The 12,406-nt window shown below is 38.5% G+C and overlaps 1 protein-coding gene across 1 annotated transcript in view; it reads right to left on the reverse strand.

The window, feature by feature from the left end:
* The window catches only part of TXK (TXK tyrosine kinase), a 24,494-nt gene extending 12,509 nt beyond the window's left edge, over positions 1–11,985 (reverse strand). Inside the window, exons 1-8 of the mRNA XM_025198343.1 lie at positions 11,876–11,985; positions 9,220–9,295; positions 8,209–8,420; positions 5,244–5,309; positions 4,405–4,459; positions 3,252–3,331; positions 2,176–2,303; positions 885–959 (exon numbers count right to left, since the gene is read on the reverse strand). Coding sequence (XP_025054128.1) covers positions 885–959; positions 2,176–2,303; positions 3,252–3,331; positions 4,405–4,459; positions 5,244–5,309; positions 8,209–8,420; positions 9,220–9,295; positions 11,876–11,985 — 802 coding nt within the window. The remainder of the gene's footprint in view (positions 1–884; positions 960–2,175; positions 2,304–3,251; positions 3,332–4,404; positions 4,460–5,243; positions 5,310–8,208; positions 8,421–9,219; positions 9,296–11,875) is intronic.
* Between the last annotated feature and the right edge of the window lie 421 nt (positions 11,986–12,406).

Raw genomic sequence — 12,406 nt, forward strand, 5'->3', positions numbered from 1 at the left:
GCTTGGGGCCTGAAGGTAGGACAGTTATCTAGTTATTTACCACACCTTGAATCATTACCATATGTGATGTCTATCACTTCTTCAATTAATTGGCTCCAGCATCATGTGTATCAGCATCCCTGAACTGAAAAACAGCGGAGCTTTAGTTAAAGCACCTTGCTGCCATTTTTCAGCGCAGGGTCACTGATACACATGATACTTAGGGTGCTTTAATTAGAGTGCTCCTCCCACCTCCCAGAACACATGTATAAACTCCCTAAAGACTAACTGGCATTCTCTGTTTTGCCACCTACAATAATTCTGCCTTGCAGAAGTCATTTTTGTATAAAATATTGATAATGCTGGTGCTGCCCACATGCACAAGGAGGACAGGCAGATGATCCTACAGGTATATAAACCAAAATTCTTTGTATTGATTTTTGATGCTCTGTGAAATGTCATTCTTATTACTTAAAGTTGCATGGTGGGCAAAGACAATCATGATTACAAATGATATTAATCAAAATTGTATATACTTTCAAACCAATTCTAATTATCTGGAACATAAACTTGAGTCTCAGGCCTTTTTTCATAAAATGTGAGAAAATGTAGAAGCAACAGAGTGGGGATGCAGCTAGGCATCTGGGGCAAAGCTCAATTGCAAATGTGCAGTTGCCCCAACTCTCCCCCAGTCAGTGTCTGGGATGGTTGCCCCTCACAAGTTATGCCACTGCAGAGACGCAATGGTAGAAATATGAATGAAAGAATGAATGTGACCATTCATTCGAATATGCACATGCATATATTCATTATTACAGAGATAATTTCTCAATTGCCAACAGGATGGACATGGTTTAAAATCCTAGAGAGACCTAAATCTACCAATACAAAACCTTAAACTTTACCATAACCAAATCCTGCAGTTGCTGGTAAACAGTTTCCCACTATTCCAACTGGATATCGGAGGCGTGTGATGAGACCTACAGGAATCAGAATGGCAATATTCCTTAGACCAATAAGCTCCTTCACTCTGTCTCCATATTAGATTCCTACACCTAAACATATCTTTGGTGTCCAACCCCACATTTCTTATTCATTCAAAGTGCCTTTGTTCTGTATTATTTGTGGGTCTTTCAGATGTGTCCTTGGGAATAAGGAAAATTGAAGAAGAGCATAATCAATACCTTGCTGGGTAGAGTGGAAACTCTGGCATTTTCCAGTTCTGACAGACAATTTAACCCTTAGAGGACAAATGCTATAGTTTCCACACAAAAAAATGTAGAATTTTTTTTTGTTTGCTCTTATTTCTATTAGAAATCAGATATTAGGATGACAGTAGTATCTCAAGGCCCCAGCAGAAATCAAAGCCAGTCACTATACAAAAATGTAGTAGGAGGCAGTCCCTTTTCAGAGGGACTTCTTTTCAGATTTATAATTTTGTGTTTTAGGGGATCAGTATTATTATTGTGGCACTTTTACAGTACCTTTTATAGTGCCTTTTGAGCCTGAATCTCCAGCCTATTATATCACATCTCATTCACAACTCTGTCAGACACTCCAAAAGCTGCACAGCCATAGAACCAAAAATGTCACTTCCTCTGGTTTCTTGTTTATTAATCAAAAGATTATTCCAAAATAACCCCAGACTGAGCTGTATAACTAAAAGGCTAGTGCCTTTTACCTTTTGATATTGCTCTTCCACTAATTAGATGCCCTGTTCTACTGATATCTCTTCCCTCCTAGTTTACAGCCCTCCTCTATTTAAGCAAACTGTTTTCATTTACATATGGAATAATATGTTTTTGTTCTATCTGCTAATTAGCTCAACTTATATCTGCTTCTCCTTGAGATCTGAGGAAAAGCAGTGTGTGCTGGAAAGCTTATCAAACCCCTCCCAACTATGCTGTCAGTTCAATAAAAGATACCACAAAAAACCCTAATTTCCTGTTCCTTTTGAGAATTCATTTTATATACGTTTGATTGGCTCATATCATTCCCAATTTGAGTGTGGTACAAATATATTGATTTGGTACAAAGGATTGCTAAATATTTGAACTTCTCAGCAATTCAAAAAACTATGGCTCTTAATAAAGAGAGAATTTGATTACAGAAGAGTTATTTCTAAGTTGTCAAAATCATATCTGCAATGAAGTGCAAATGTTCACAGTAGATTCTTATTGTTTTTTATGTACTGACCTGCTGCATTATGCTGGTGATACTGGACAAGTTCAGGAATAGTTGAAAAAAGATACTCTTTTGCTACATAATACTTTCCTGAATGGTCTTTCTTAATTTGATAATGTCGGATATCTCCGTTTTGGCTTCTGAAATTGACAAAACATTGGTTACTTAAAACATAAACCAGATTTGTATAATACAACACTGTCTGATTAAATAATATTTGGAATGGGAATATACTTTGAAAACTGATTGGCTGAATTATGGTTGAGCTAATGTTTAAATAAAAAAATCATCTTTCTCTGAATCTCTCTTTCCACTCTGGGGGTATAGTCTAGGGTTGCACAGCTAAAGAAACGCATAAAACAAACAAACCAAAAAAAAAGAAAAGAAAAGAAAAGAAATAGCTGAGCTTTTAAGAATGACAAGGTAGAAAACAATATATTCTGCTCCTCTTCCCAGACCGAACCATCATTTTACAACAAGTCTGTACCGTTACTAGAACATTTTGACTTTCTAGATGATAAAGGAGAAGCAGCTAAGGATATGATACAGCACTAAAGTGACTATATATATTCTAGAACAGGATATTAAATATGAAGAGCAGATGATGTCTCACTACAGAGCTGCCTGGTGCACTAGGAAAAGGGTATGTGGTTTTCTGCCATAAAACATTTAAATTGCAGCAAAATCCCATTTAAAAAACATTCAGAACTGCAGGACAGCTTTTCCCAAGTTAGAGCTGCCCCCTGATCTAGGAGCTGTTCCTCCACCTCAGCTCACTGACCAAGGGTTCCCTCACTGCACCACAGGCTTCACTGTGCCATGCCACCACCTAGGGCAGGCACAGAAAGGGGAACCCAGGGAGACAGCCTGGAGCTCCTGGCTACCGCTTCAGTCAGAGCAATATGGGGAACAGTGGTTGGGTGGAAGCCCCTCACAGGCCTCATGCAATCCACAGGCCAGACAGCCCTGCTATACAGTATCACATAGTGCACATGGCCAGGGCACGAACCAAGCAGCTTCTCACAAAGAATTTTAAATAAGACATCCTTTCATGACCTTATCTGAATTCCTAATCAGCAATCACTTACCCTCTAGGTCGTGAATATACAGACAGTGTAAGGGCTCCCTGTTGGCTTGAATCTCTGACAGTAAATGCACCTTCCTTGGACTGAAAAAAATTCAGATTTAGTTTATCTTTTCTTTTGAGCTTGACAGAAAACTTACATGCAATGTGATATTCAATTCATTATGAAATTCTGTGGAATATCTGATAAAGGAACCAAAGAAAACAAAAGAATAGTAACTAGTGACTCTTAAAATGGAATAATATAATTATGTTTCACTCTGTTGCACCAATATAGGTGAGGTTTCCATCTATAGTTTGTATAGTTTAGTTTGTCATACAAACCTATACATATTTGAAGGATTGCAATGCCAGGGAGAAAACATCTCATAAAAATATCTTGGAGTTAAATATATTGGATTATGAAAGCGGTGAAACTGTATCTTAGAATCATTTAAACGTTAGTCCATGAAAGTCCTTTGAAAATACTGTAAAACAGGGAGATGGAGTGGATTATATATAAACTATTCTTCACTAACATCAGTGATTCTCTGTATTTTTGTGTGCTTGAAGTACAAAATTCTGTCATGTCCAATTCTGAGAAAAGCTCTGCTAATTCACTGTATAATAGTAATAATCTGAAGTCATGAACAAAGGTACCATTTTGTTAAATTCTAACATCGCACTTTTTGTAGGGATCCCCATTGCTTCACAAAAAATATTAATGTACCACCAATAAAAGTCTGTGAGCAGGAGCACAGCATGGTGCATGATAGCAAGGGAAACAGATATTTTAGTTAAGGGCACTAAGCAGACCACTACACTAATAAAAATATAAATAGGATTTTAATGTTTAAATACAACAAATAGATTACAGCCTTTTGGCATCTCCTCCAAAAGGCACACCCAGTAAACTGCATGGAACTCAGGTCTTCTAATGTAGAAAATGGAAAACCTAGAAAGAATCTGCTGAGTTATCAACTTCGAGCTCTCAGTAGTCAAGATATTTCACGTCTGGTACTTACATTACCAAGCCATTCCTTAATTTTAAAGCACTCTGTCCTAAAACATGTAGAACAGCTTTAGATTTGATTGTTGAAATGTACATGCCTCTCATCATACTGACAGGATCACATTCAGATTACTGGTAATTTATATTTATACATTGACCAAATTACCTTCTGCCGTAGTAGTTCTTCTGCCTGATTTCTGTTTATATTTTTTAAATACCACCTGTAATAAATACCCAAGAAGAGAGTTGATTTATGTGTTTGATTTCAAGGTTGTCTTAATAAAATAATAGAGATTCACACCATTTAAGTGCCACATCAGAATCATTATAACATTCTTAAACCAAAAACTTAGCTAATAGGCTGTTAAAGTTAAAATTAACAGCTGCTTACTTACAAGCCATTTGATTAGATATCTGCAGTTATAATTAATGTAGAAAAATCTGTGAGTGAGGAAATTCAGAGCTACTGATTAAAAATGTTGAAAAATGAAGACATTAAAGATTTGTAGTTCAAAAAAGTCTGAATGCCAGACTGAAAATACTTAAAATCCCAGCACCAACTTTAATTTTGCCCCTTACTGTCAGTTAAATACCATCACTTAATTGCCTTTCCTTGTGCCTATTTCACAGCCTGTCCAATATACACATTTTATTTTTTAAAATCCTGCCAATAATAGCACAAGGAACTGTGTTCTCATGTCAATACCATAAGTTGTTACAGGGCCACATGTCCCACCTTCAATAAATGGATATGTTCATAGTTGACTGGCTAGTGTGTAAAATAAGTAGTCCTGTAATAGTCCATCTCTAGCTGAAATATTTGGGAATGTTTCTCTTCATCAGCAAATGACTCCAAAATAGGAAGTATTTTGAAAAGTCTGCTTGGATAGTGGTTTATATATATACAACAGGAAAAGAGCAGAGTGTAACAGCACTAGCCTATGGACCCTAACCAATCTAAACCATTCAGAAAGGAGGTGTAATAAACATTCTAGGTATACTTACTCATATGCTTCTAAATTACTTCTCTTGTTCTCAGTTACATAATTGCTGGGAATTAGGCCTTCATTCCTAAAATAAATACAACCAAAAGATGATGATATAATACGATGTAAAGTATTTAATGGGATTCATTGAGCACAGGCATAGTTTGCACTCTGTTTTCAGAGGTTCAAACTGGGCAATCTAACTAAAAGATATTTGAGGATTCAGGTTTTTTCAAAAGATTTTTTCTAGGAAATTAGATGCATTTCCTAGTGAAAACAATTAACAAGATTGAATCAGTTTCTAGACTACTTTAAACTAGCCTATGAAATGATCCTGCAGATATACAACAGGAAAATAGCTGTAAATAGACAAAGTTCAAGTTTCAATTTCCAGTTCTCATTCACATTTTCACAATGTAGAAAAGACAAGAGTAATACTTGGAAACATAGCTAGAAACTACCCTAATGGGAGAGGGTTTACCACCCACATGTTATGTATAAGTTCTGTTTCTATAAATTCAGATTGTCATGAAAGAAGATCCCCGAGTTCTTCTTTACAACTGGTGATTTTTTATTTGAATGGCAGATGCTGATAAGCCCTATTTGCAGGAATCATTCCCTGTAATATGAAACATAGGAAATGGGTACTTGTGATGTTTCATCACCAATTCTAGAGGACAGACTTTGGTTTACACCTTTGATTTTCAGTGTTGCATTGATATTTAGCCAGGTTATCACCAGTTATTTTAATCCCACCTTCTAAATGAGCCAGTTACCTTCTCCCAGGATGATTATTTATTGACCACTGTTATGCTCATCTCTATATAATTTGTAGAGGAAGATATGGTCTATACTCCAAAGATACATACAGACATTCAGGGAAGTTAGGAGGAGCTTAGATCATATTAAAAATGGCTACCCAATCTAACTTAGTTTGCCCAGGTACTGACCTTACACTTAGATCCCAAGTTAGGTGGACCTAAGTGTGCACTGTACAGAAGTTCAGGACAGTTAGATTGATCTAAAAATAGCTGGTGTGATCCAAGTTAAAAGTACCTCTGAGGTAGCCTAACTTAGATTGGGTCCAGAGAGACCAACCTAACTTAACTGTACAGTCCCTAGTACATCCCTGAGGCTGAGAAAATCTAGCTGGTGGCCTCAGCCCTAGGCCTGCACTTTCCCAACCCACTCCCCTTGCACCAGGCTATTTTTAGACCTCACCTGGCCCCCCATCCCCCCCACAAATCAGCTACTCCCACCCCCAAGCCCACCAAACTCCCTGATTCCACAAGCTGCTCCTGGTGCTGGTTTTACCAGTATTTGCTGAGGAAGCCAAGGAAGTAAGTTGGGAGCTGAGAAAGTAAGTTGGGGTGGGGGGAGGAGCGGGCAGAATGGGGGAGATCAGTTAATGGGGGAGCTGTTTGTTTGGGGATAGGGAGGGTCAGGAGGCTAAAAATAGGCCCTTGTCCCTGGGGATGGCAGAGAGAGCCCCCCCATGCCTCTAAGCTCTCCTATGGACCTAGCAAGTCCCCCATATCCTGCTAAACCCTTCCAGATACCACCAAACCCTTGTGGACCCTGGGGACTCTGCTAGCCCTGCCAATCCGCCCCCCACCCCCGGTTCCTCCTGTGGATCCCGCCAATCCCCCCATGGACCTCACTTGTCCACCTGATCCCACCAGGGACCCAGTTTGTCCCCTGATCTCCCCTGCAAATGCTGCCTGTCCCTCCCCCCAATCCATCCCCGGAGACTGCCTGCCCCCGAAACTGCCACAAGCCTCCCCCCACTAACCTCATCCATCCCAATTTATCTTTGAGTGGGTGACCATTTTTAATTCAATTTAATCTCTCCTTAACCTCCCCAAATGTCTGTATGCACCCCAAGAGACTTCAACCTAATTTAGACAGGCTGCAATTCAGACACACAAGACATTACATGAATGTCTAATAGATTTGGCCAGCAGTTTCATCAGAAGATGCAGATATGTTGTACCCAAAATATTTTGTTTGAAGAGCTTTTGCAGAATGGGCACCTATACACAAACACTGAGGCTGCTCCAACATCCTAGAATTCCAGCGCTTTGGAGCAGACTTGATTAATGGAGTCTGCTGGAGCACCGAAATTACCACACTCCAGCAACCTTCTCGGTCTTGTGTATCAGTGTCCCTGCACTTAAAAATGGCCACTCTGCTGGGGAGTCTGTCAGTGGCAATTGCACTGAAGAGCCTGGCAACCTTCCTTATGACAAGAAATTTTGAAATGTTTTTGGTTTGGTCCAATTCAAAACAAAATCAAACTTCGAGGAAAAAAAAAGCAAGAAAGAAATTTCCCATAAACTCAAAATAAACATTAATCTATATCTATTGTGTGGGTTATCAATGCAAGATTGAATGGAGACAGTGTATTTAAAGGAGAGATTTGAATAAAAAGCAGTCATTTGATATGCAAAATCTTGTCAATTATTCCAGACATAATGAGGGAGAAGACATGTAGAGTCAGGGGACACAGAGTCATGAGGGGAGGACCATAAGTGAAGTTCAGATCTCAACTTTTTAAAGGACATTGACTTCTATCACTAAGAAGTTTTACTGGTTTACATGCCTTGTTTAACCGGATAAAATTTTGCTTGCACGCAAGCATGTACTTCTGACTTACTGCATTGTAAAATGCTCCGTAAACCAAGCAATAAGGACCCGATTTTCAAAGGAACTTACCACCCAACAATCCACGTTGCTTTCAAAATACCATATATTTCTTTTGTTTATCATGGAGTGTGTCTGTATGTCAGAGCCTCGATTCCTATTATTGTCAGTGAGATTTGCTGTATGCTGGGCATTTTTTAATATCTGCCCACTTCATATATGTGCCCAACTGGGAAGTAAACGTTAAAATCTGATCCTAAACTATCTGCATGTCTGTGTTATTTTTTTTCTTGGAGGAAATTCATTGATATAGCTGAGGCAGAATATGCCTTCTTTCTCACCCATTTTGGTCTCTTGCCTTCCACCAGTGTGGATCATACTTCTCAAGGATAATGTATTCTTCTGACTTCTTGAGTGCCAAGTTAGAGGGTCCTTTGGCAAAAAAGTCATAGAGTGCAATGACTGTGATGTTCTCTTTGTGTTCTTCTGAAGCCTGGGGAGGTAGTGGAGGCAGTGGCTTCCTCTTGGATTGCTGAACACACTCTCTGTTTTGCTATCAAGAGAACAAAGTATTACTCTTGGGTAAAGTTTCTTTCTGTGTTGCTCATTTTATATTATTATTGTTATTATTTCCTTTTTTATTACACTAAAAGGAACTGATCATGGTGGTTCTCTCTTTCTGCATAGCGCTATCACCTGATCATCTGCGCTTGCAAAAAGTCAACAGAGTACTGGTAACACGTCAGTAACTTACACAAACCAAAGTTTCATTGGAAAGGCAAACACACAGGGGCCAAAATAGATTACTTCCCCCCACAAATGTGCTTGAAGTCATATGAATGTGGTAGCATGGGTTCTAGAGACAGGACAGGACAGAACAGCTCAGCTGAACTGATGTAAATCAACATAGCTCCATTGAAGCCAATGAAGTTAAACTAGTGTGGAATCTGGCCATTTATCTGAGGACACATAGCAAGTGTAAGAAAATTACATACATTCCCAACATATCAATATAAATATAAAACTTTCTTTTGCATGGACTGAAGGCCAGGTTTTGTGCTCATTTACACACTGTAAACAGGAAGATGTGCTATCGAAGTCAATAGCATCAGGCCAAATGAAAGTGATGCTATAATCAGTCCTTTCCTATCTGAGAAAATGCATTACTTCTAAATCATGATAAAATGCTGTTTAGAGTGCTTATATAAAATCTGCAGCACCACAACTTCAAAAGACTTGGTAGGGATTTAGTTACCCCATCGTCTGCACTGCATTGATTCACTATATGGCTTTGGACTACACACTTAACCTCTTTATACTTCAGTTTCCTTTGTCCATTAAATATTACTTACTCTGTACTTCTGGGTAGATGCATAGGAGAGTTGTTGTGAGGTATCACAATCCAGACTCAATTTTGTTCTCACCGCTCTAATTTTGAAAGACAAACACAGTGTTTATGTGAATATATATACCAAAATTCAGATTAGCTGTGGGAAGGGGAAATGCATCCATGTTTTTCAAGTTTCAGCAGATCTACCAAAAAATGAGGGTTTATATGTAATTATTTTGCAAGGCATATAGCTTTTGATTAGTGGGAAGATAACGTATTTGATTTACCTTTTTTGCACTGAACAGCAGCAGCAGCAGCAGCAGAAAACAGATTGGATGGTGTGATCTGAAAAAAACATTTCCCATATTTTTAGCATTTTTTGGTTACTGAAATGAGGAGTAACATAGGTGCTGGGTTCTATTACTAGCTGGACTCACTGTAAAACCTTGGACAAGTCACTGAGGACATGATTGCGAAGCCCAGGACTGTACAGATGAGGTATCTACACATGTGCTTTATCACACTGTAAACTAATTTACTGCACAGTAAAGCATTACCCTGTACACATGTACAGCAATTGGGATGGTGTAGACTAATTTACAGTGCTGTTGAATAGTCCTGTCAGACTCAGATACTATCTGGCAGTGGAGTGAATTACTTCACTTAAACAAACATGTAGATGGTGACATCAGGATTAGTTTACTCTAGCTCAAATTGCACTGGAGTTTATTCAGTTGCATTAATTGCATGTGTAGACATACCCAGAATTAAATAAAAGGGGTGAGTAAGAGGTGAAGCCAAATATCCAAAGAGAACAACAGGTTCCACATCTGTGCAGCAGTCTCAATATCTAGCACAGCTGAGTACTGTCGGTTCTCTACTACAAAGGACATGGCATTCAGCACTGAAAAAAGATCTAAGGAGATGTATTAGATAGTCTCCCAAAGAGCAACCATTTTCCAAGTTTAGTTTTCATGTAACACGATCTCTGCACAGTCATTTTACTATGTTCCACTTTAGTTTGTTCCTTTTCTTTCTCCCTCTCCCCTCCTCCATCACCATTTTTGGCTGCTTATTTCCCCAGCCCAACCTGGGATGATGATCCTTGTAAAACTATTGGGTGTAAAAGATTTGGGATGACATATTTCAATTAAGTTTTATCAAACATTATTCTTTATGCAACATAAGTCTAGGGAAGAGAGGATGGTAGTGAAATGCTAGGCTCTTTGGGAGGCAACTGGCTTGCCACTTATTTACTATATGGTCATGGACAAGTTACTGATATCTTCTCTCTGCTTTGTGTTATCCACATGTAAAATGGAAATAGGACATTGTGAGAATTAACTAATGTTTTTAAATAGCTTGGACTTCTCTAGCTGTAGCATATAGGTACAATTGTCATCATTATTAATAATTCAGGTATAAAAGGCTTAAAACCAAGACTTTTGACAGTTTGTTAAACCAAGAATTTATATCTGACCTCAGGAGGGGAAATCACATTTGTATGATACATTACAACTACTGGATTTATGCAATTCCTCATACTCTGGTGGTAAATTGAAGGATGCATGAGTGGGAAAAAGACACAAATGTGTCAACAGGAAAAATAGCAGCATCAGAGGTCTGAGCTAGGTTGCTTGGTTGGAATTGCTTGTGTGAGGCCTTGGCAGATGGACAGGGATTGGATGAGTTGCAAGAGGGAGAGTCAATTTAAAGCTGGATATAATCCAGCATGGTAGCACAGCAAAGATTATTGAGAATGTCTGTACCCATAGCATTCTAAAAGTCTAAGTTTCTGTGGCATTTCTAGTGAAACCTGAATTTTTTTGACCACTACAGACCTGTGTAATATTTTACTAATTTACTAATCTTGCACTATAAAAAGAAAGGGAAAGATGTCAGAACGTCAGGAAGGTAATATCAAAATTAGTTCTTAGTCGGAAGAGGAAGAGACCCATTATGGCTCATGCTTGTTTTGCTTTGAATATCTGCCAGCGAGGCTTGTGGGGACAATTTCCCTTGACAGTGGCATTCTGTGAAGAGTCTACAGCGTGGGATGTTGGTGAGCCTATTTTAATCAGAAGACATCATAAACAGCTTGATAAAAGTTTCCAGTGACGGCTATGCAAAGTATGGATATTGTAAATGCCCACACCAGCTGACAGTGACATTTTTTGGCTAAAGAAGTTAGATAGAAAAGCAAAGGTAATGTGATCTGTTTGCTGCATAACTTTACTGTACATTAAGTGCTCTCCTAATCAACCTGTAGCCTGTTTTGGCAGAGCTAAGCAGGAAGAAAATACAATTGGTGAGCTGGCAGGTGGCACTCTGCCCTTCCAAGCAGTGCTGAATAAATGTCTGGGAAGGGTCATTTTTAAGGTATGGCCATTTGAATAAGGTGGCCTGATTATTTTTGGTCACGGGAGGGTTTATGCTGCTTTTCAAAAGAGCAAGGGTGACTAAATTCTAGATTAGATAATTACATTGTCACTTATTAAGATTTCCTCAGCTGTTTCAATAGGAGATGCAAACACTATGAGATGGCTGTATTGTGTTGCCATGTGCTGTCAAACACACACTGTTCCATCAAAGAAGGGCCTGCTTTTCCATGGTGGGTAAAGTAGTCTCTTAGTGTTTCTTATTAACCCCTATGAGATTCAGTTATTTTTACAACTTACTTATCAGAGCTCTTAAGATTGGGCACTATAGAACTTGTAAGTATTATTAAACCATCATTCTTATGTAATACTGAATATCTGACTGGAACAACAAATACAGAGGAATTCATGCTGATGCTATAGACCTCTATCAGTGTATAGTGTTTTGATATGAGTAAGGTCTAGACTGTCAATCTACAAATTTTCTGACTTAAGTAAAATTCAGTCTCTCTGCTAATGATTGGTACTTGAAATTTACTGGGTTAAGAGAAGCCTGCAATAAATTACACGATTATACTAAATTTTATAGATATTCTAATCATACATTTACCAGGCAGTTTCTTATAGTGCCCATGAATTTGTAAAAAGCAATGGGTTGAATCAGTAAGGGGGTGTTTCACATGACATATTTTAGATCCCTATTCATACCTGAGCAAAATTTGCATCAAGTTTTGAGCTTTAACTCAGAACAGGGTTCCTAGTCTTAGCACTGTGAGTCAGAGTGGCCCAAATGACTGGCTTCTGCAGAGACATGAGCAGAAGATGTGCTAA

Source organism: Alligator sinensis, unplaced genomic scaffold, assembly GCF_000455745.1.
Source record: "Alligator sinensis unplaced genomic scaffold, ASM45574v1 scaffold134_1, whole genome shotgun sequence".
NCBI lineage: Eukaryota > Metazoa > Chordata > Crocodylia > Alligatoridae > Alligator > Alligator sinensis.